Genomic DNA, 25,944 nt, shown 5'->3' on the forward strand with positions numbered 1-25,944 from the left:
AAAAAATTCACTGAATGTGCTTGACCAAAGAGCCAGTGAACTTGAAGATAGATATAAAAATGAACTTACCTGAAGAACAGAGAGGAAAAAATTGAAAAAAAAAAGTTTTAGTAACCTATAGGATAATCACCAAAAGTTTTCACATGTTATATATCTGGAGTCCCAGAAGAAAAAACAGAGAACAGGGAGGAAAATGATACTAGAGGGATACTAGAAGAATTAGAAATGGTAAATAATTAAGTAAATATAAAAGACTAATTTTTCTTCTTAATTTCCTTAATATATATAGAATCGTTTAAAGTAAAAATTAAAGCATTGTATTGTACAGTTTATGACATCTTTAACATAAACGGACAGATGGAGGTCAAATGTAACCACACATATGAGATTCTACATCTTAGGTGAAAAGGTATGATACTAACAAGGAGACTGCAAAATGTTAAAGATGTATTTTGCAATCCCTTGAGCAACCACTAAAAAATAATGCAAAGAGGTATAGCCAAAAAGCTAATATACAAATTAGAATGAAATTCTCAAATATATTCAAATAATACTTGAAAGAAGGCAAGAAAATCAGAAAAAAAAAATCTGATGAGACAAACTAAAATGAAATATTAAAATGATAAATCTAAATCCAATCACAATAATAAAGGACACTATTGGGTTAACTGATAAAATTGGAATGAAAATGGCATTTATAAATAAAAGTACTGTGTCAGTGTTAAATTTACTGAAATTGATAACTGCCATTGTTATGTAAGAAAAGCAACTTTTTCTTATGAAATACACACAAGTATTTGGGGGTAAAATATGTTATGTATGCCACTTACTCTCTAATAAATCATGAAAAATTGTGGATGTGTACATGTATTTCAAAAGAGAGGATGTGTATGATGATAAAGCCACTAGTATAAAATATTAACAAGAGGGAGCCAGCGCCAGTGGCCTAGTGGTTGAATGTATTCCACTTCAGTGGCCCAGGTTCAGTTCCCAGGAGCGGACTTACACCACTTGTCTGCCAATGGCCATGCCGTTACAGTAGCTCACGTACAAAAAGAGGAAGACTGGCAACAGATGTTAGCTCAGGGTGAATCTTCCTCAGAAAAAAAAAATTAACGAGAGGTAAATTGGGAAGAAACTGGGTAAAAGGTTCTTTGTATGCTGTCTTGAAACTTTTAAGTTTCAAATTATTTCCAAACAAATAAAAGACAATTACAAAAATGTTATAGGAAGCAATAAAAATTTTTGTGAAATCCTGTTAAGTGGTAAAAAGTAAAATGCAAAGCAAAACACACGCTGTGGCTGTGATTATCAAAACATGTACACACATGGACAGGAACTTGAGAGACAATAACATGTAGAAATGAAGACAGCCGTTTCCAGCAAACAAGATTAATGATACAGTTTCGTCCTTCAAAATAATAAGAGCTGCAGATGTAATAAAAGTTAACTGTGAGACTGGGCACGTGTGTGTGGTGATAGATGGTAAGTAGTCACTGGGTGACAAACATGATATAATCTACACAGAAATCAAAATACAATGATGTACACCTGAAATTTATGTTATAAAACATTACCTCAATTAAAAAAAGTTAACTGTGAATCTAGGTGAAAAGTAAAGGTGTTCATTATATTATACTTTCAACATTTCTATTGGCTTAGAATTTTTCAAAGAAAAAAAAGATTATCTTAAGAGAATTACAGGGCCTGGCCCAGTAGCATAATGGTTAAGTTTGCACGCTCCGCTTCAGTGGCCCAGGGTTCACAGGTTTGGATCCCAGGCGAAGACCTACTCACCGCTCATCAAGCCATGCTGTGGCAGCATCCCACATACAAAGTAGAGGAAGATTGGCACAGATATTAACTCAAGGCCAATCTTCCTTACAAAAAAAGAAACAGAGAATTACATAGCAGTGTAACAATTTGAAACTACATCAGCAAAAAACAAGTAACACCAAAAAACAACACTACCCAGAGTGGTTATGATGGCCATATTTCGTGTGAATTCTTCCATATCTATGAATATTACTTTTAAAAAAACATATATTTTAAGCAAAAATGGAATTCTACTAGGCATGTTTTACAACTGCCTTTTTCATTCTATAACAGAGTAATCATAATTCTAGTCAATAAATATACATCTATAATCTCAAAAAATTTAATGAGGTTGCTTGGGATAATATAACAAGACAAAAGAATCAGATAAATATTATGTCAGGATTTGGACATTTATATTCTGCATATTATTGAACTTATCTGTAACCTATGAGCTTATTTTACCACCAGGTCTCAGTTATCTCTCGCAAACTAATCATTCACTGTGACTGTCAATTTTTCCCTGAACAAGAGTAAACAAGCAGGACCGCACCTACGGGTAGCATTAACTTCAAGAGTAACAAACACATTTTTTTGGATATGACAATAAAAGTCATTACCACTTTTATTGGCAAAGCTGCTAATTTTACTACATTTAAGAGGCTCAGATTTACTAAGCACTTCCTATCTGCCAGGCACTTTACTGTATTGACTCATTTACGTGTGGGGATAAAAAGTTCATAATGACAGTTTTTTTCAATAAGAATTAGTAAATGATTTTGTAATTAAATAAATAAATTTAGAAAGAATTAAAATGAGCTCTTACCAGAAAAGACATCAAATAAACTTGTTCCATCACCATTGTCATCATCTGCTGCCATGATCCTATTTCCTTTTGATAGTCGCCATCTAAAGTACCAAACATAAAGATTTTCCACTATTAAAATCAACCTCACAATTCAGAGAATAAAGCAAGCTTTAAATTAAAAAGCAACTTTCAAATTTGGATATATTGAATAAGTTCTCTCACTACTGTGATTTCAAAAAAAGATTAACACTTTCCAAAAGCCAACTCTCTAAGACAAAAACCTTAAAGTTGCTGGTATGGTTAAGCCGTGTCATGAAGTAAATGACATTAATTTTATAAATTAGACAAAAATAGAAATTAATTTTTATACTAAAATAAGCCATTAAATAAGTACAACTATATGGTAAGTTCTGTGAGTCTTCTTAGCAAATCATCAAACCTGGGGGTGGTCTTAGAGACTCCAGACACATGTTTTCATCAGTAAGATAGTAAGACAGGCAAACAGCAAACAATTTGATACCATACTAGGTTGGTAAAGGTGTGGGAAAAGAAGTACTCTCATACATCACTCAAATGTATACTGAACAAGCTGCATGGAGGCAATTTGGCAATGGCTATCAATACTTTTTAAATACTCTTTGATCCAACAATTTCATATCTAGTAATTTGTTCTACAGATATACAAGCACATGATTACAAAAATATGTGTACAGGAATATTTAATGCAGTGCTGTTTGTAGTGGCAAGATTGGAAGCAACATAAAAATCTAAAACAGTAAAAAAAAATCAGAATTATATGACATTCTCCATTCTGCCAGTAAAACCTGAGGAATGCTGCTTATGGTCAATGAATTATGGCCACTGTGGCTACTGGGGGTCGTTAAGGGTACCTGCACCTGCATATTTCTGCTCCCACCAACTGAGATATACACTTACCAACAGCCAGGTGCATTTATTACCAAATCAAACTATGTGTGTTTCCTTATTTTTCTAAATAATAGTATGATGAAAGATCACATTACCAAAGGGTAATTTTCCAGTGAAAACTAGGCCGAGTGCTTTGGAAAGACTCATAAGTAGCAAGACACATACATAACTGCTTGTCAAATCAAGTGAAGGTGAAATAATCCAAAGTACTGGAAGAAGAAATCTAGCCTGTACTCAGAAGGATTCACAAGTATCTAAGTTCTTATTCCACTTTAATGAAAAAACTGCTGCAAATCATAATAATGTCTTATGGGTATGATCTATGCACGAAAGAAGTCAGAACTCTAATCACTGGATTCACATTCAAAGAAATGGCCATGGTTCTACCACAAGAGAGAGAATTTATGTCACTCTGTTAAATAAAATTAAGGTATATATCTTTTTTTCTTCATTCCTTCTTCATTCCCCACATTGCCATTCCAACCTTTTCTCCGATAAGCTGATTTGATTAATTAACTGTTATAATATAGACTGTACAATAATAACAAAAGGTACAAATGGCCTGATTATATTTAGCAAATAATGTAACTGACTCTTGGTAAAGCAAAATTCAACCGGTGGGGCAGAAACTCAGGCTTCCTAAGAGTAATCTACTACTAGTTAGAAACTGTCGTGTGGAGTGGGGAGCATCAGTCAACGGCGTTTTTACAGAATGGAAATCAGCTAATCTAATGATCTGGTTAAACACAGATCAAACAGACCAAAAGTTTTCACTGCGTGTTGTTTCACAGGTTTAATTTTTATTACTGGCAGGAATTACCTGAAAAAAAAAAAATTCTACTTGGCCTAGTGAGCTAAAACTAAGAAATAAACATAAAAGTCCCGACAAATCCTGGATCTTTTGTCCCTCATATGTCTTAAGTTTTTCTCCATTTGTTTGTGGGTGGGACCATTGTCTCCACATCTTAATCTCTATGCCCCCCACCAAAGAAGGTATTTTTTTTCAATTACTTATAGGGGCCAGTTCGGTGGCATAGTGGTTGAGTATGCACGCTCTACTTTGGTGGCCCAGGGTTCACAGGTTCAGATCCCAGGCGCAGACCTAGCACCGCTCATCAGGCCATGCTGTGGCAGCATCCCACACAAAACAGAGGAAGATTAGCACAGATGGTAGCTCAGCAACAATCTTCCTCAAGCAAAAAGAGGAGGATTAGCAACAGAAGTTAGCTCAGGGCCAATCTTCCTCACACACAAAAAAATTGCTCATAAATTTAAGAGAAAGTGACTGCTTATTTCTTAGTCATATGACATGTTGCATTACAAGTTCTTCAATGAGCCGGCCTAGTGGTTAAGTTCAGTGCACTATGCTTCAGCGGCTCAGGTTCAGTTCCTAGGTGCGGACCTACACCACTCATCAGTTGTGGCAGTGACTCACATATAAAATAGAAGACTGGCACATATGTTAGCTTAGGGCAAATCTTCCTCAAGCAAAAAAAGAGGAAGACTGGAAATGGATGTTAGCTCAGGGCAAATCTTCCTCAACAAAAAGAAAAGTTCTTCAAAGTTATTTCTGAGAATAATATATATCGTAATATAAAGAAGTCATCAAAAGAAGTTATATATGTGGTTTCTCACTATGTATACATAAAAAGTTAAAGGAACTGTGGCAATTATCATGCCTCTCAATTCCAAATGCACCCTTCTGTGATAATGGAGACGGGCTTTGTAAATATTTCTCTTTTGCTAACTGGCACGATGTTAAGCTTTGTCATTAGAGACTGCTGGAGGGACACTGCCAAAGAGGTTTCTCTTCCTAGTTTCAGTGACCCTGGCTAGCCAGGCTCCTGCAGAGCATGCTTTCACCAGCATTCGGTTCCTGCAGCAGACAGTTTCTCCAGCACTAGGCTCCCACAGGGCACAATTTTTCTACATGCTTGCCTCCTATAAATGAGGTTTCCATTACAATAGGCTCCTGCAGGATACACTTTCTCCTGCCAGGTTCATGGAGATGGCAGCTTCTCCAACTCCTGGATCCCCCAGCACTTGACAGCCAGTAGCATCCAGGAGCTTCCCTATGCACCTCCTCTGTCAGATTCAAAGCAGTGTCACCAGCAAGGCACTTAGCAACTTCTCCACCATCCAGGTAGCCCCAGTTCTTTCCAATGAGGGGGAAGACAGCTCTTCTTTGGATGATCTATCTCAACTCTAGAGATGGTGGCTGCTCCCTATATCTGTTATTCCCATGTTCTTTAGAGTTATCTTTAACTCTTATTAACCAATTCTCAGTTACTCCAATCCTCTGTTAATAATTCGTTACACTAAGCTTTCTCTTTTCAAATTACCACGTAGTTTTTGCCTCCTTATTGGATCCTGTCCAATACAGGTAAACAGTCACAATAGAGATTTTTAACACACTTTGCTATGCTGATCAAGCAGTTAAAGAAATTTAGAGACACAGCTCTGAATATGAAATTGGCAGGTTTGATCTGATGATTTTATATCCCTGCATGCAATAATTAAGAGAACTGATGTTACTTTCAAGCACATTTATAAAAACTGACTATCTATCAAGATAGAGCAAGTTTCAACAAATACCACAGAAGTGCTTTTATCAAGACCAATAAAACTCGAAGTTAACAATGCACTTTCAAATTCCCCAGTTCCTTTGAAAATTTACAAACAAAAGAAAAAAATTTTCTTTTGTACAGCAAAAGAAAAAAAAAGAAAAAGAACGAAGTAAACCCAAAGAAAGAAACACAGAAAGAACAAAGATTAATACAAAGAAATAAACACTATAAAGACGAATAACAATAAATGCTGGCTCTTTGAAAAGACAAATTAAATAGGCATATGCCTGGCTTAACTAATCAAGTAAAAGCAAGAAGGCAGAAACATTAGGAATAAAAAAGGAGAGACAGCTTCATACATAGCAGAGATTAAATTATTGAAATACTATTGAAAGCTCAATGAAATTGACAGTTTTTCAGAAAAACATAATGGCCAAAACTGACTCAAGAAGAAATAGAAAACAAAGACATATCTAGCATGATTAAATAATTTGATATAGTAGTTAGATCTACTCATAAAGAAATGACTAAACCCAGACAGTTTTACAGGAAAATTCTCTAATACACCTTTAAAGAAGAGAGAAAACATAATAGATTTAAGACAAGAGAATGAGGAAAAAAAGGCTAAGAGACAAATAATTTTATAAAGTTAGTACAGTCTAGACATCAAAACTGGGCAAAGGGGGCCGGACCAGCGATGTAAGGTTAAGTTCTTGCACTCCACTCCAGCAGCCCGGGACCAGATCCTGAGACTGGACCCACACAACGCTCGTCAGACCACGCTGAGGTGGCATCCCAGATGCCACAACTAGAGGGACCCACAACTGAAAATACACAACTATGGGGGGCTGGCCCCCTGGCCAAGTGGTTAAGTTCGAGTGCTCTACCGGCATCCCAGGGTTTTGCCAGTTCGAATCCTGGGTGCGGACATGGCACTGCTCATCAAACCACGCTGAGGTGGCGTCCCACATGCCACAACTAGAAGGACCCACAACTAAGAATATACAACTATGTACCGGGGGCTGTGGGGAGAAAAAAGAAAAAAATAAAATCTTTGAAAAAAAAAAAAGAAAGAAAGAAAAAGAAAATACACAACTATGTGCCAGGGGGCTTTGGGAGAAAAAGGAAAAATAAAATCTTTAATGAGATTTTTTTTTTTTTAAAGACTGGCACCTGAGCTAACAACTGTTGCCAATCTTCTTTTTTTCTTTTGCTTTTTCTCCCCAAATTCCCCCCAGTACATAGTTGTATATTTCAGTTGTGGGTCCTTCTAGTTGTGGTATGTGGGACGCTGCCTCAACATGGCCTGATGAGCGGCACCATGTCCGCGCCCAGGATCCAAACCGGTGAAACCCTGGGGCAGGCCCCAAAATCTTTAAAAAAAAAAAAAAAAGGCAATAGCTTTTCTATATGCTAGCAAAGAGTTTTAAAACATAGCTAATAAAAAGATATTATTTACAACAATAAAACCATAAAGTACATAGTTAATCTAATACAAAATGTCCAAGACCTTTATGGAGAAAATAACAAAAGATCTAAATCAGGGGTCTAGAAACCTTTTCTTCTTAAACAACCGGAAAGTACCTATTTTAGGCTCACAGTCCATCTCGTCTGGCACAACTATTTAACTTGGCCACTGTAGCTCAAAAGCAACTACAAACAACATGTAAACAAACAGGTGTGACTGGGTTCTAATAAAACTCTGTTTACAAAAGCAGGCAGTCTACCTCTGTCTAAATACAGGACAGAATATATCTCAATCATATATAGGAAAACTCAACATCAAATTTGGCACTTCTCCCCAACTTTACCTATAAACTCAAAGCAATTCCAGTCAAATTTAATAAGCTGATCATAAAATTCAAATTGAAGTACAAAGGGCCTAGCACAGTCAGGACATCTTTTATTTTGATGATGAGGGAGTAAACTTTTTATTGAAGTATAACATAAATACAGAAGAAAGCACAAATCATAAGTATACAGTCCTCTGATTTTTCACAAACTGAACACATCCATATAACTACCACTCAGATCAAAAAACAAATCATTACCAGCACCCTAGAAGTACTCCTCACGCCCTCTTCTAGCCACTATCCACTCCCAAATGTTGGCAAAGGTGTGGAGAATAAAAGCACACACATTGCTGATGACTTGCTTTGTAGAGGAAGGACTCGCCTATCAATAGAGGAGTGAGAGGTATCTGGGGAGATGCGTAGATTCCAAATTAGAACACCATTAACCTTGGAGGAAAGGCACACATGGAGAACTATAAATGAAACAGCCTAGCTGGAACGGACCTCAGATAGAACAGGATTGGGAGATAAGACTGACAAATTTCTGGGGGCCAGCCCAACGGCATAGCAGTTAAGTTCACGTGCTCTGTTTCAGCAGCCCCAGGTTCACGGGTTCAGATTCCGGCGTGGACATGGCACCACTTATCAAAGCCATGCTGTGGCAGGCATCCCACATATAAAGTAGAGGAAGATGGACACGGACGTTAACTCGGGGCCAATCTTTCTCAGCAAAAAGAGGATTGGAGGCAGATGTTAGCTCAGGGGTAATCTTCCTCAAAAAAAAAAAAAACAGAATGACAAATTTCTTTAGAGTCAAACAGAAGATACTAAATGTCAGACCAAGGAGTCTGGTCCTGAATTTTCAGAAGAGAGAAGCACTGAATGTTTGAGTTAGAAACACTGGTATAAAGAAATGAAATAGCAAGATTAATGTGTGGAATGAACTAGAAAGACAAAAGTATAGGAAAAGAAACTGGGAAGGAGGCTGCTCTAAGAGTCCATGATAAGACTTAACTCAAGATGGAGAGGGTGAGAATGAAAAGAATGTTTATGTAAGGCATAATCATGGAAAAAATCAAACAGCGTAAATGCCTGGATATAGGAAGTATCAACAATCAATCATCTCCTGCCTAAATTCACTCTCAGCTATGAGCTTCTGTTATCTTTGACTCTTTCCTTCTCTCCAAACTCATTCTCAAGCAGTCACAAATTCTTAGTGATTTAATTTTTAAGTCTCTCAAATTTACCTTTTTTTTTTTTTTGAGGAAGATTAGCCCTGAGCTAACTACTGCCAATCCTCCTCTTTTTGCCAAGGAAGACTGGCCCTGAGCTAACATCCGTGCCCATCTTCCTCTACTTTATACGTGGGACACCTACCACAGTATGGCTTTTTGCCAAGCAGTGTGGTGCCATGTCTGCACCCGGGATCAGAACCGGCGAACCCTGGGTCACCGAGAAGCGGAACATGCGAACTTAACTGTGTGGAGAAAAGGGACCCTCATACACTGCTGGTGGCAATGTAAACTGATGCAGTCACTATGGAAAACAATATGGAGGTTCCTCAAAAGATTAAGACTAGAACTACCACATGATCCAACTATTCTACTTCTGGGCATTTATCCAAAGAACACGAAAACATGAATGGGAAAAGATATTTGCACCCCTATGTTCATTGCAGTATTATTCACAATAGCCAAGACTTGGAAACAACCTAAGTCCCCATCGACAGATGAATGGATAAAGAAGATGTGGTATATATACACAATGGAATACTACTCAGGCATAAAAAAAAAGATGAAATCTTGCCATTTGCAACAACATGGATGGACCTCGAGGGTATTATGCTAAGCAAACTAAGTAAGCCGAAGAAAGTCAAATACCATACTGTATGATTTCACTCATAACTGGAGGATAAAAACTACAACAAATAAGCACATGGATACAGAGATTAGATTGGTGGTTATCAGAGGGGAAGGGGGGAGGGGGGAGGGAGAAAGAGGTAATAGGGCACATGTGTACAGTCACAGATGGTAATTAGTCTTTGAGTGGTGAACATGATGTCTACACAGAAGTCAAAATATAATGGTGTACACCTGAAATTTATATAATATTATAAACTAATGTTACCTCAATAAAAAAAGGCCAAAAAAATTATTATAAAAATCTCACAGCTAGTTTTCATACTACCAGTATCTTTTTCCTCTTACCATTTTCCACACTGAAGCCAAAATTAATCCTGTTTATATCTGGCCTGTGTTTCACTCCCATGTCAGAAATCTTCCTAAAACTACCCAAAACAATATTACTGAGTTAAGCTTTCCTAGCACAGAACCCAAGGCCTTTCCAGAAATAACTATCACTACTTTTCCAACTATCTCACACTACTCCCCTCACCTACCCTAGTTGGCCACACGACAGATTCTGTACCACCATAGCACATCCTGCTACAATGCAAGTTAGTGTACACATTACTGAGAAATAGAGAAATGATGTCAGTATAATGCCAAAATTACGTTGGTTCAGAGTTCTGCCCAGGCTGTTAAAGCTTCGCACCATTAATTAATAGCAGCTAAATGCAGACAGCCCTGAAGGAATCTAGTCCTGTATATTAAGTCCTTTCCCTAGATGCCCATCATGTCCTCTCCTCATCTCAGTACAGCAACAGGCTTTGTCTTGCAAGAGTGTAAGCATGGTCTTCCTCAATCTTTGTAGCGGTTTGGGGGACCCAAACATAAGGGAGTGAGCCACAGCCATCCAGTCTGCCTCACAACATTTCACATAAAACTTCCACTGCCCCTACACCTACAACCTCTGAGGTTTATGTCCCTCTGTTCTTGTCTCCACACATCAACAGCCTCAATCCTTCCTTATTTCTCACTCCATCAAGCTATCTTCATCTTTCTTTTTTCTTGAGAAAAAGACCTGTATTTACTGAGACATTTATCTATTAGGAATTTAACATGTCTTCTTAATTATGTCAATCTTTTAAAATTGTTATTGTTCCTATTGGTGTTCTAGTAACATGGGTAGATAGGTTTTGAGTATTCTGCCCCTATTTTTCCCATAAACTCTGTGAGTTGCAGAACCAAAGGTTTTTCAAGAATGCACATAGTATTAGAGCAGAAATGTCTGTACCTACAGCTTCTACACTAGGCCATGTAGTTCAATTCCACAATATCTTGCTCATTCTGTTTCTCTACCTGGACTGCTCATCCCCTTCCTAAACCCAGCTACCATAAAAGAGAAGACGCTTTTCTACTGACATAGTTAATCCCCATTCCCTTATTCTACTGACACACTGAATGCATTATTATTACACTGAGCAACCTCTATTGCAATCATTTGCTCTCTGAAGTTGTTCTTAGATTTTAGCATGCTTCAAGAACACCTGGAGAAGCTAAGACACAAGGTTGATGGGCTCCATCCCCAAAGTTTCTGATTCCGTAGATCTGGGTTGAGGTTTCAGAATTTGCATTTCTAAAAAGTTCCCAGGCCACGCTGCTGGCCCACGGACCACACTTTGAGAACTATTATTTTAGACCAGTGCTGTCCAGTACAACTTTCTATGATGACAAAAATGTTCTATATCTGAGCTGTCCAATATGGTAACTACTAGCCACATGTGTCTATTAGAGTAAATGAAATATGCATAGCATGACTGAGTGTACTAGTTTCCTACTGCCGCTCTAATTACCACAAATTTAGTGGCTTAAACAAAACAAATTTATCTTACAGTCTCATTTACCACGAAAAGCTCACAAAGAGGATTTCACAGAACTGTGGTTACTACAATTTCAATAACACTTAACTAGCTCTAAATGCTACTGGGCACTTACAAAAATGTAATTGAGGGGCTGGCCCCTTGGCCAAGTGGTTAAGTTTGCACACTTCGCTTGAGCAACCCGGGGTTCACCAGTTTGGATCCTGGACACCGACCTACACACCACTCATCAAGCCATGCTGAGGTGGCATTCCACACAGAAGAACTAGAATGACTACAGCTAGGATATACAACTATATACTGGGGCTTTGGGGAGAAAAAAAAATGTAGTTGAATACTTTCCTAAGGTGATGAACTCCTGGACATCAATGTCTTATTTTCTAGAACTGCAAAAAAAATTTATCTCTTTGGGTTAAACACTTGATGGGCAAACACAAGCAGGTAGAGGATAAAGAGCAAGTACTGCCACAGTAAGGGTATCAGATCACATTTAAAGACTCCTCTGCTGCCCCCTCAGAGTGCTTGAAAATTAGGAGCTATTTGGGGCTGGCCTCGTGGCCAAGTGGTCGAGTTCACGCGCTCTGCTTCAACAGCATGGCATTTCGCCGGTTTGGATCCTCAACACAGACCTAGTACCACTCGTTGGGCCATGCTGAGGTGGCATCCCACATAGCACAACCAGAAGGACCTACAACTAAAATATACAACTATGTACTGGGGGGCTTTGGGGAGAAGAAAAAGAAAAGAAAAAAGACTGCCAACAGATCTCAGCTCAGGTGCCAATCTTTAAAAAAAAAAAAGAAAATTAGGAAATGGTTGTACTAAAATACAAACCAATAGTCAGTACTAAGATGTCAAAGTTAATAAACGCTTTGCTGTTATGTCCAAGCTTACCAAGTCCAAAACCAAAAAAGATCATCTTTCCATCAACATCTGTCCCCTCCTGACATCTCTACTTCCTTGAGTAGCACTAGCATTCCCTAATAGACTACTAACGCTACTCTGCAATGTTTCTCCCATTTACGCTCATTCTTGCCATCTGAATCTGTTTCCATCTCTCACTATAGCTATCTAATTATCTCCTCTCTCCACATTACATGCTACACACAACTGCTGAGTTAGTTCTTCTAAAGCAGTCCTGCTCATATCACTTCCTGCTTTCCCTTACTTCCCAATGTCTACTGAATAAGTCCAAACTCCTTACTTTGATATGGACTGGTACCTACCTTTCTAGCCCCATCATTCACTATCCCAAGGTTTCCAAAATGCCAAGGTTCAATGAAACTGAGCTCCTGAATTGCAAACACAATTCTTGACACCATCTCCCCACATTTATCCATGAGCTCACAAGCAAGTCTGGGTGTGAATACCCACAGATTAGAACCTAAGAAATGAGATTTTAGAAAAATCAGGTGACGTATTACACAATTAAGATACTTAGACTTCATCCAGCAGGGAATGGGGAAAGCACTGAAGGTTTTTAAAGCAGGGGAATATCATAACGAAATCTGCATTTCAGAAATTTAACTCTAGCAAGAAGAGTATAGAAAACATTAGTGGCAAGGGAGACAGAAAAGACTATTAAAACAGTGCAGGAGACACTGAAGGGTATGACTAAGTTAGCAGAAGTGGAATAAAGACAAGAAGCAGATCTGAGAGATTTCCAAGGCAGAATCAAAAAGATTTAATGGAAAACGTATTCAAATGTCAATTCTTGATCACTTCAAAACCACAGCCTGAGCTGTCTTTCAAAATTGCAAATCTGATCAGGTTCACTCCTCTGTTTAAAACCTTTCAGTGCTTCCTGCTGATTTTAGGTTAAAAAACAAATTTTGTCACAATTCTGCTTACTAAGCCCTGAGTGACCTGGCCTCTGCCCACCCTGCAGTGTTAGTCTGCATCGTTCTCCCCCATTCCTCAGCAATCTTTCAGCTCCTTGAACATGCTGTTTGTTCCCTCCCACCACAGGGCCTCTGCAAGCAGTGCTCTTTCCTCAAAGCTCTATCTTCACTTAAATCACCTTTGATTTTTTGGTTTAAGTAATGTTTGAGCCTTCCCTGGCTATCATCTGTCTCCACTAGGTTAGGCACTCTGTTATATATTCTTATACCACTGTCTCCTTTCTCTACATGGCCTCTTCTCAGTTTATGATTACATTTTTGTGGAATTCCTGGAGAAATGTCCATCCCAGCCACTGGACTGTAAGCTTCATGAAGACCAGGACTGGCTCTGTGCTGTTCACCGTTGCATCCCCAGCTCTCAGCATAGGGCCTGGCAGGTTGGCAGGTAATAAAAAAAAAATTGTTGGGAATAAATGAAATTCCCAACTTATTAAAGACACTTACTCTAGCTTTGATAGTAAGGTAGTACATGCTTTTAACTGAAATGGAGAACCAAAGAAGATGTGCTGAATTATCTGTAGGACATCCAAACGAAGATATCTATAGACTCCTGGAAACTGGAGTATGTAGGACTGAAGACAAGACATAATTGGCATAGTTGAGATTACTCTCTTGAAATCACAAAGGCCAGTGATTCTCCTGGAAAGGAAGGGAGAAGGGAGCAGAGAAGGATTACGTATCAGAATCTCTTGGGAAGAGGGGCTTTTTCACACTTGCTCTCACCTTCTCCCAGTTGAGGAGCTCGATATATAATGAGAGGTGCTACTGATAGGAGTGTTGCACCTATGAAAAGTGTACAGGCAAAATTTTAACGGTTGAGAACCATGATGATGAAAGAAAAGAGTTGCAAGCTCACTCATAATCTTTTGAGGAACAATTCCAATGGATTCAGACATGAAAACAAAGCTGGTCTTTTGTGATAGGACAATGTCTTAAAAAGACAGTCTAAAGGAAGTTTTCTTTAAAAAAAAACAAACTGAGGGAATGAAGTAAGCATTGGTAGAGAAAAACAGGAAAAAGCCAGGGGAGCAGGATAGTGTATTTTTAGGCTCAAATCTAACACTGCAAGATTCCTGAAGAACATATAAGGGGAAAATAACAATAAACACTACATATACTGAACACTATGTGCCAGGCACTGACCTAAAAGCACGAAATATATTATTAACTTATTTTAAACTCTCCCAAAAGTCCCATGAGATGCATACTACTCTTTTTCCCATTTTACAGATGAGGAAACAGATACAGATGATTAACAAACTTGCCCCAAGGTCAAACAGCTATTACGTGCCAGATCTGAAATGAGATCCCAGCTCTGTCTCTAAAGCCAGGTGACAAAATCAAGAAGATTCATTAGGGAGAAAAGTACAATTTTTTTGAAAGAAGGCCATCTCTTGTAAAATGGCAAGAAACGCTAGAAGATGACTGGGGTGAGAGTGGGGAGATTCTTGCCCTGAGAGTTTCTGTCCCCCTCCAATCAAGGAGACAATGACTGAGATGGGGCAGGGGCCTTGAGGACAGGTGAAAAGTTTGGAGCTGGAGCTGTGGAGAATGGGAAAGACCAGGGAAGAATCCGAGTCAATGCCAACTTGATCCCTGACGCACAAATCCTAGATTCTGTGAATTCTATATTAGCATCTGCGTTAGGGCCTACTGTGTGTCAGGTACGGTTCTAGGCGCTGTGGAGATCAAGACAACTTCTCAGGGCACAGCAGTCTCCGAAACAACCAACGTCAATGACCACCGGAAACAACGAACCTCAAGGACCACCTGACACTTCGGAAAAACCCATTCCTCCAGAGAATCCCATCCGAAAGCCTTTAAGACTACATTCCAAGATGAAATTGGGTTTTGCGGGGGAGGGGCGAGAGCAGCGGTCGAAAGGGCAATTCCGACGTGCGCTCGCTCCCAGCCCCCGCCTGGACCCTCCCGAGGGACCACAGAGGAACTTGAGTGCGAGCCCAAGAGCTGCACCGGGCAGCGGGAACGCGGATACCTGCGGGCCCTGGACATCAGCAGGCCCCCCCCCCCCCACACACCCGACTCCGCCGCTCCCTGCGACTCCTTGGCTTCCCAAACGCCGCCGGCCTTCGCTCGGGGCACTACCGCGCCTTGCAACCTCTTCTCCGTCAGCCCGGCACGGACCAGACCCCCACAACAACTTACCCGCCCTGCCCGGCCCAAGGTAGCCCGGGCTCCTTTCTGGACACCGAGGTCTCCCTGGCATGCCCACCAATGCCAGGCCGCAATCTGAACGCGGAGGCGGGATTGAGCGCCCATAGCCAATCAGATCAGACGCAAAGCACGCCGCGGCGCACATAACTAGTTCCCGCCTTTGGGAGGGGGGAAAAAAACACGGTTGGCGCCAAACTCCCGTAGTCTTCGACCGGGTTTAAGGGAAAGGGGCGGGGCCTGAACTGGCGGGGACGGAGACGGGGCGGGGCTTTACTACGGAAGGGGCGGGACCTTGGCGGAGGTAGGGATTGGGTCCGAGTTCTTTAAGGAAAGGGAAAGTAAGCTCTGAGAAGGCCCTGTCGTTTATTTAGTCGTTTATTCTATAAATTCTGTTGAGTATCAACCGAATGCTGGGCGCTGGCTCGATAACGATGAATAAGCGCTGTTCTTTGCCCTCACTTTCCTGGATGATAGGAAGACAACTTAGCCCAAGGTGTTGGGAGCTTTGAGGAGAGGATACCAATCCAGCGAAGTGGGAGGGAGAGCTTTTTAGAGGGTAGAATACCTGAATTGTCTTACAGAACCTGCAGGAACCAGAAAAGCCAGTAGAGTCTAGTCTCCAGACACAGAGCCTGCACCGTTGAATGGTGGGGAAGTAAAGCAAAGCCGGCTTCCTCTGCTACCTCATCTGGAGATCTTAATCTTGATCTCGATCCCTTGCCATTTCCTCCTGTTTGTCCGTTTTAACAACTTGCAACTGTCGTATCAACTTAATATTTTTAAATTTTTTGAAAAGGCTCCCATTGGAAAGAATATGTTCTGGGTGAACACTGGCTTCCTACATTCTCCCCCAATCAGCTTCGCTTCTGAGAAGTTAGTCAGGTAGGCATTCCAGGTAGCAGAGACTGGGGAAATAGAGGGTGTGCAACATACAAGGTGTTCACTGTTGCTGGAGTGTAAAGTGAGAGGTGAGGCTGGAGAGGGAGGCAGGGGTCAGAACTTGAAAAGCTACATGTATGTCAAAGAGCTTGGAATTTACCTTTAAATGATGAGGTATGAGGGACCACTGAAATATTTTAAGCTTGGGGTGGTTATGATCTGATTTGCATTATTAAGATCCATTGGCCTTGAGAAAGAGGATTTGAGATGCTCTTACAGTGATCCAGGCTATAGAAAACGAGAATCAGAAGGAGATGGTAGGTAAGGGAAAGGGATAGATTTTAGAATATTCAGGAGATAAAATCGACAAAACTTAGCAACTTATTGAATATTGGTTTTCAGCATGGGTGCATAATGATGGCATTCATCAAAAAATATTTACTGAGTACATAGCATGTAGACTTCAAAAACAACTAAAAGTTTCCCCCCAAATTATCATCCAGAAAAGAGTGGTCTTATTATTGAACTCCTTACACAGCCTCTCATTTTACTGTTACTCTCTTAAATACTTTACACTGAAAAGAAATTAGTGATTGGTTTAAAGATATTCACTTGGCTAGATCTCAGTGAATGCCAGTTTGGCATACTTATAGAAGTCAACTAAGGAATGAGTATTTTTTTCTGTTTATCAGAAACAAGGAAATGTAACACAGTTACATGTTTTGTGGAGCCTGAAATCGCAACTGCAAATGTTGCTTAAAAAAAAAGAAGCAATAGAGAAGACGTCTATGCACTTCTATGGAGTAATCTAGGAAGTGTAGTGTTAAGGGAAAAACAAGTACAGTGCGGTGTATGTGATATGCCAGCTTTTGTGTAAGAAACAATGGGGAAAAGGATGTACATCCATTTGCTTGTTGTTGCATAAGAAGCACTTGAAGGGTAAATTAGAACCTAATGAAAAGGATAACTTATGGGAGAAGACTGGCTCAGGGAATAGAGACGGGAGGGAGACTTCTTTGAGTACGGCTTTTTTTCTTAAACCTCTATTTCAATATTTTTATAGGCAAATATGCATGGCTTTTCTTCCTTTTTTTAGCAACAGCTTTGTTGAGATATAATTCACATAGCATATATTTCACCTATTTAAAGTGTTGTTTTCCTTTTTATAAACTTTTACTTTTGAACCATGTGTTTCATACATTCAAAGATTGAATTAAATCAGAAAGAAAAAAATGCTAAAATTGAAAGTAAATTGAAATAAAGGAACCTAACTGTGTAAACAAGAGAAATATAACCACTCAGACAAAAATAATTATTTCAACTGACATTTGAACACAGTGCTCTGACTGTACATTATTAGTGGGATATATTCTAAGGACAAAAAGAACTGCAAAGAAATCATATACTTCGTGGAGTAGTTTTGTTAGAATTAATATTGTAATTTGAAACTATTTTATGGCAGTCAGCCATCATATCCACAGGTTCTGCATCCGTGGATTTAACCAACCATGGATTGAAAGGCCTACAACTATTGCATCTGTACTAAGCATGTACAGACTTTTTTCTTGTCAGTATTACCTAAACAATACAGTATAACAACTGTTTATGTAGTATTTACATTGTAATAGGCATTATAAGTAATCTAGAGATAATTTAAAGTATGCAGGAGGGGGGCCAGACTGGTGGCACAGCAGTTAAGTTCAAACATTCCACGTCAGCAACCAGGGGTTTTCTGGTTCAGATCCTGGGTGTGGACCTATGCACCACGTGTCAAGCCATGTTGTGGCAGGCGTCCCACGTATAAAGTAGAGGAAGATGGGCACGGATGTTAGCTCAGGGCCACTCTTCCTCAGCAAAAAAAAAGGAGGATTGGTGACAGATGTTAGCTCAGGGCTAATTGTCCTCAAAAAATAAATGAATAAAATAAAAAATAAAGTATGCAGGAGAATGTGCGTAGGTTATATGTAAATACTATACCATTTTATATAAGGGACTTAAGCATCCATGGATTTTGGTATTGGGGGAGGGGGTTCTGTAACCAATCTCCTGTGGATACTAAGATTCAACTGTGTATTGTAGGATAAAGAAATATGTAATATGTTAATATTTTTAAGAATCAAGATATTTAGTAAAAGAGAAAAGAGATCCAAACATAAAATAAAAAAAGTTAGGGGGAAAATTCTACACTATTATATGTAAACTGGAGATGTCAACATGAATTTATGATTTTTAAAAATATATATTTCTTATTTCTGTTCCTTAAAGGTCTAGAAGCAATAACATCCCAGTAGCAATACATCATTAACATACCAAAGACCCAAATCATGATTTCTTTTTTTTTTTATTGAGTTAATGATAGGTTACAATCTTGTGAAATTTCAGTTGTACATTAATGTTTGTCAGTCATGTTGTAGGTGCACCACTTCACCCTTTGTGCCCACCTCCCAACCCACCTTTCCCCTGGTATCCACTAAAATGTTCTTAGTTCGTAATTTTAAATTCCTCATATGAGTGGAGTCATACACAGATTATCCTTCTCTCGCTGGCTTATTTCACTTAACATAATTCCCTCAAGGTCCATCCATGTTATTGCAAATGGAATGATTTTGTTCTGTTTTACAGCTGAGTACTACTCCATTGTATATATGTACCACATCTTCTTTATCCATTCGTCTGTTGCTGGACACTTAGGTTGCCTCTATGTCTTGGCTATTGTAAATAATGCTGCAATGAACATTGGGGTGCATAGGACTTTTGGGATTGCTGACTTCAAGCTCTTTGGATAAATACCCAGTAGTGGGATGGCTGGATCATATGGTAGTTCTATTTTTAGTTTTTTGAGGAATCTCCATACTGTTTTCCATAGTGACTGCACCAGTTTGCATTCCCACCAGCAGTGTATGAGTTTTCCTTTTTCTCCACAACCTCTCCAACATTTGTTGCTATTAGTTTTAGATATTTTTGTCATTCTAACGGGTGTAAGGTGATATCTTAGTGTAGTTTTGATTTGCATTTCCCTGATGATCAGCGATGATGAGCATCTTTTCATGTGCCTATTGGCCATCAGTATATCTTCTTTGGAGAAATGTCTGTTCATGTCTCCAGCCCATTTGTTGATTGGGTTGTTTGAGTTTTTTGTTGTTGAGTTGTGTGAGTTCTTTATATATTATGGATATTAAGCCTTTGTCAGATATATGACTTGCAAATATTTTTTCCCAGTTAGTGGATTGTTTTTTTGTTTAATCCTGTTTTCATTTGCCTTGAAGAAGCTCTTTAGCCTGATGAAGTCCCATTTGTTTATTCTTTCTATTGTTTCCTTTCTCTACGAAGACATGGTGTTCGAAAAGATCCTTTTAATACTGATGTCAAAGAGTGTACTGCCTACGTTTTCTTCCAGAAGCCTTATGGTTTCAGGTCTCCCCTTTAAGTCTTTGATCCATTTTGAGTTTATTTTGGTGAATGGTGAAAAAGAATGGTCAATTTTCATTCTTTTACATGTGGCTTTCCAGTTTTCCCAGCACCATTTGTTGAAAAGACTTTCTTTTCTCCATTGTATGCTCTCAGCTCCTTTGTCAAAGACAAGCTGTCCATAGATGTGTGGTTTTATTTCTGGGCTTTCAATTCTGTTCCATTGATCTGTGCACCTGTTTTCGTACCAGTACCATGCTGTTTTGATTACTGTAGCTTTGTAGTAAGTTTTGAAGTCAGGGATTGTAATGCCTCCCGTTTTGTTCTTTTTTCTCAGGATTGCTTTAGAAATTCGGGGTCTTTTGTTGCCCCATATGAATTTAGGATTCTTTGTTCTAATTCTGTAAAGAATGTCATTGGGATTCTCATTGGGATGGCATTGAATCTGTAGATTGCTTTAGGTAGAACAGACATTTTAACTATGTTTATTCTTCCAATCCATGTACATGGAATGTCTTTCCATCTCCTTATGTCGTCATCCAATTCTCTCAGAAAGGCCTTGTAATTTTCATTATATAGGTCCTTCACTTCCTTAGTTAAATTTACCCCAAGGTATTTTATTCTTTTTGTTGCAATTGTGAATGGAATTGTGTTCTTGAGTTCTTTTTCTGTTAGTTCATTATTGGAGTATAGCAATGCTACTGATTTATGCAAATTGATTTTATACCCTGCAACTTTGCTGTAGTTGTTGATTACTTCTAAGAGTTTTCCAGTGGATTCTTTGGGGTTTTCTATGTATAAGATCATGTCGTCTGCAAATAGCGAGAGTTTCACTTCTTCCCTCCCTATTTGGATTCCTTTTATTCCTTTTTCTTGCCTGATTGCTCTGGCCAGGACCTCCAGTACTAAGTTAAATAAGAGTGGTGATAGAGGGCATCCTTGTCTCGTTCCTGTTTTCAGGGGGATGGCGTTCAGTTTTTGCCCATTGAGTATTGTGTTGGCTGTGGGTTTGTCATATACGGCCTTTATTATGTTGAGGTAGTTTCCTTCTATGCCCATTTTGTTCAGAGTTTTTATCATAAATGGCTGTTGGATCTTGTCAAATGCCTTCTCTGCATCTCATGAGATGATCATGTGGTTTTTATTCCTCAGTTTGTTGATGTGGTGTATCCCGTTGATTGATTTGCGGATGTTGAACCATCCCTGTGTCCCTGGTATGAATCCCACCTGATCATGATGTGTGATCCTTTTGATGAATTGCTGAATTCTGGTTGCCAAAATTTTGTTGAGGATTTTTGCATCTATGTTCATCAGTGATATTGGCCTGTAGTTCTCTTTTTTCGTGGTGTCCTTGTCTGGTTTTGGTATCAGCGTGATGTTGGCCTCATAGAATGTGTTAGGAAGTGTTCCATCTTCCCTAATTTTTTGGAATAGCTTGAAAAGGATAGGTATTAAATCCTCTCTGAAAGTTTGGTAGAATTCCCCAGGGAAGCCATCTGGTCCTGGGGTTTTATTCTTTGGGATGTTTTTGATCGCTGTTTCAATCTCTTTCCTTGTGATTGCTCTGTTCAAATTGTCTGCCTCTTCTTGAGTGAGCTTTGGGAGATTGTAGGAGTCCAAGAATTTATCCATTTTCTCTAGGTTATCCATTCTGTTGGCATAGAGTTTTTTGTAGTATTCTCTTATAATCCCTTGTATTTCTGCAGAGTCTGTTGTTAGTTCCCCTGCTCACCAAATCATGATTTCTAAATAGTATTTTCCACTAAAAGGGAGATCTTTTACTGGGACTCCCCATTGTCTGAACCAGTCAGCGCCTAAAGGCAGAAAGCAGAATGAAGATGAGGGGGAGTATATCTAAAGGAGCAAGTGTAAGATATTCAGTACTGTGAATGTGGGTACTAGTGGCTATGGTTAAGATTTCCAGTGATAGCATTATATATAATTTTTTTTTAATTCTCTTACTCAAATAATTTAGATGAAAGTGATGTTCATCTGGAAAATTCTGTTAGAAATCTCAAAAAGTGGATATAGTTGTGGTAGATAAAGATGACTGCAAATTCTTTGCTACTCCTCCATTGAGAATTAGAGTCTAATTTCTAGCTCCTTGAATCTGGGCTGGCTTTAGTGACTAGCTTGACCATAGAATGCAAGGAGAGTGATGTTCCAGGACTTCCAGCTAATATTTCCTTCTGAGCCCAGCCTTCCTGCCATCCTTGCCAAGATACCAGACATGTTAGTGAAGCCATCTTGGACCCTTCCAGACCAGCCCATCCACTAGCTCAATACCACTGAATGCCCTCTGTCAACACGTCATGGAGAAGAAGAATTTCTAGCTGAGCCCTGCCCAAATTCCTACCCCTCAAGTTGTGAAATATTACAAAATGGATGGTGTTTTAAGTCATTATGTTTTAAAGTAATTTGGACACAGCATTAGATAACTGGAACAGTAGTGGTAATGACAAAATAATGTAGAATTTTATTAAAATTGTTACTTGAAATGCGAAAATGGCAAGCCAGAGGAGGACTTTGATGTTTGATTGACTTAAGTTAATAATCACTCCTATTTACAGAGTATAGTTAATTAAATTCCCTTTACTATTTTAAACTCCATTTATAAATGTAATGCATTTGATCTGTTTTTTAAACACTTCAGATACTGGTAGGACAAACATAAAAACCCTGACAAGTAAAACATTCCTAACTAGCTAAACATATAGTGAATCTCAAATTCTCTTATTCTAGTAATTTTAACAACATTAGTCAACTTCTCTTACCTTTCAACTTAAATCAAAAGACTATGAACACAAACAAAAACCAATGAACTTATCTACATTTCAAAGAAATACATCCACATAGAAAAGGAAAAAAAAAAGCTAACCCAAGAAACTTTGCAACATAGTACTTTGACTATACATCCTCAATCTAAAACAAAAACAAAGACAAATTTTAAAAATCAGCAAATAAATCTTTTTTTTTCTTTTTTAAAGATTGGCACATAAACTAACAACTGTTGCCAATCTTCATTTTTGTTTTTCTGCTTTTTTCTCCCCAAATCCCCCCAATATATAATTGCATATTTTAGTTGTGGGTCCTTCTAGTTGTGGCATGTGGGACACCACCTCAACGTGGCCTGATGAGCGGTGCCATGTCCACGCCCAGGATCCGAACTAGTGAAACCCTGGGCCGCTGAAGCCGAGTGTGTGAATTTAACCACCCGACCGTGGGGCCAGCTCCGTAAAATCAGCAAATAAATCTTAATCTTCATTTAGTAACTTTGTTGCTTGTAGTGGTATAAATGCAGCAATTCCAAAATTATGTCATGTGGATTGTAAATTTGAGAAACGAAGAAATATACTGATTATTGTGGGAGCCTAAGTTCTCACTATGGGAAAAGGATGATACAAATATGGATGCAGAAAGGCAAAGAAGAATCCTGTGGTTTGGGATTGGATTAGAAGTATCAGTATGAATTGATGATTTAAATACATACGTCTGTATACACGTGTGTATATTATATATATTCATATTTCTTAGCTCTGCTCTCTGAAAGGACCTAAGCAGTGACACCCCAATAACAAGGAGCACTCATAGTGTCCAGATCTCTGTCTCTAAATACTATTCCTCATTAAAAGGAACTCTTTAGAGATATAGATGATCCAGAATTGGGGCAAGAGGGAAAAAAGATGATCTTGGAATACCTTGTTGTACCACAAAGCAAGGTATTGTTCAAAATATGATGGAGATATGCACAAGGGTAAGTGCTTATGGATGAGCCTGGAGAATGGAACCCTCTGAAACTGTTTGCAAAAAATTATGAATTGGTACATTTTTATGGGGGAAAATTTCCTAGCTTTCAATAGGTTCTCAAAGGGGTTTATAACCTCCCAAAACTGTGAAGACCACTAATCTACTGGCTAGACCAGGGCAAATGTAGGACATGTGTATTAGTTCACAACCTTGGGAGTTCCCTAGATGAACCCTGAAACTGGCCCCTATACACAGAGGGCAAGGCAAGACCCAAGAAAGAGACAGACCCCTGCAGATTACCAGGTGGCAGATTTAATAAGTAAGGGAACTTACATACGAGGCTTGTCTTAGGAGGCATGAAGATAAATAGATCTCCACACTCACCTGCCAGAATCTTAAAAGTTTATATTGGAGGTCTTACCTCTGTTTAGTCACGTATTCAGTTCAGATGGTCTCAACAACACATTACTCTCTCAAGGCTATGTCCTTGAAACAGGTCCTACTGCGGGAACAGGGGGCAGAACGTACGTTCCAAGGACAGAGGAGGCAGTGTGGAGTCTCTGATTCCCAGGATCCAGGTGGAGGGTCAGCCAGAGGTCACATCCTCGGGATGACCTCCTCCAACAACATAGGCCACTATACTCCCATATCCTATTCTGGGATTTGACATAAAGGAGGGCCTAATAGAATTATTCTTATTAGATGGTGACCAACTGATCCAATCTTATCCTCTTTCTGTAAGGGAGTTTTAAATATGAAATACACAGAAAAAAGGTAGTTGAAACTGAAAGGAGAGGGAGAGGCAGAAGAGTGAAAAGCAGTAGAGCGGAACTGAGTTTTAAATCTGACAGTTACTAAAATAATGACCAATAGACCCAAGTGCTTTTAAGGCAATGACAAGACTGCTGTCAGTCATTAGTGCTCCTGCTGAGGCATGACTGACAGGGAGCCACTGCTTCTGCTTGCCTCAGCGACCCACTTTCAGAGCTTCCTGGGCTCCCTTTCCATCCTCATGCATCTTTCACTGCACCTCAGCACTTCTCTCTTCCTTGTAACCTGGAAGAGCCAAACTCTTGGATCTTAGAAGTGTGGCACTGTTAAATGTTGATTCTCTTACTTTTTTCAGTGTCTCATTTGTTCAATATTCTTCACTTTAACAAATATTTATTGAAGACACTATTGGCCAGGCAATATGGTAGGTGCTATGGTTGTTTTAAAAAAAAGAAAAAGAATTGGAAAAGTAAAACAGATTCCTGCATTCCCCACGTTCACTATTTCACAGGTGAAGACATGGACGAATATGAGGAGCTGTCACACAAAGACTCATACACGCATTTTTTCTCCTATAGGATCCTATCAGGGTGACCTTGGTTGGACTCTTTGTAGTATCTGTTTATATAAGTGTCTAGAAGACTGTGTCCACAGCTTTGGAAAAATATACACCCTAGGAAGAAGTTGCTATTCTTGGAGAGTGGCATTTATTAATTCTTTCAGAAAGCATTTATTGAGCTCCTTTGGTGTGCTGAGGATACAAAGAGGAAGGCCCAACCCCAGAGAGAGAGGATGACTGAGAGTTCTAAATGGGAGGATATGGAACACTGGGCACCCAAGGGAAGAAGTGGTCAGACTATCCTTCTACTTGGGGCAGAAGAGAGAATTTTCAGGCTAAGTATTGAAAAGTAGATTAGGTTGATGGTAGTGGAAATGGAAGGAGTAGTGTCTATTCCAAGCACAGAGTACAGTATGAACAAATGCATGGGAACAGGAAACAGCATGGTTTGTTAGGAGAATAATGTTCAGCATGGCTGTATAATGATATTCATTAATTTACAAATATTTACTGAGTCTACTGTGTGAGTCAGTTTCCTTGGGATTCTGTGGTAACGGTACTTACCTCATAAGGTGTTGTGAGGGTTAAATGGTTGACACATGTAAAACACTTAGAAAGGTGCCTGGCATGGGGTAAGCACTGTATAAATGTTGGCTATTGTTATCTGCTATCACTGTGTTAGGCAATGGAAATACAAAGATGAATCAGACATAGTCTCCGAGTCCAAGAATTTTGACTCTAGTTGGGGGGAAAGACAAAGGAAGTAATTTCATTAAGTACTAGAAGGGACGCCTAAGCCAACCACTGAGGAAGGCTTCTCAGACACAGTAGCCTTTAAACCAAGATCTGAAGGTGGAGGACTGAGCCAAGGGA

General features: G+C 39.2%; 1 protein-coding gene across 1 annotated transcript in view; it reads right to left on the reverse strand.

Annotated features, from left to right (window-relative positions):
* CASP8AP2 (caspase 8 associated protein 2) overlaps positions 1–15,836 on the reverse strand; it is a 42,411-nt gene extending 26,575 nt beyond the window's left edge. The window contains exons 1-2 of the mRNA XM_046676849.1: positions 15,699–15,836; positions 2,642–2,724 (exon numbers count right to left, since the gene is read on the reverse strand). Coding sequence (XP_046532805.1) covers positions 2,642–2,696 — 55 coding nt within the window. The 5' untranslated portion in view covers positions 2,697–2,724; positions 15,699–15,836. The remainder of the gene's footprint in view (positions 1–2,641; positions 2,725–15,698) is intronic.
* Positions 15,837–25,944: the final 10,108 nt, after the last annotated feature.

This window comes from Equus quagga, chromosome 11, assembly GCF_021613505.1.
Source record: "Equus quagga isolate Etosha38 chromosome 11, UCLA_HA_Equagga_1.0, whole genome shotgun sequence".
Taxonomy (NCBI): Eukaryota; Metazoa; Chordata; class Mammalia; order Perissodactyla; family Equidae; genus Equus; species Equus quagga.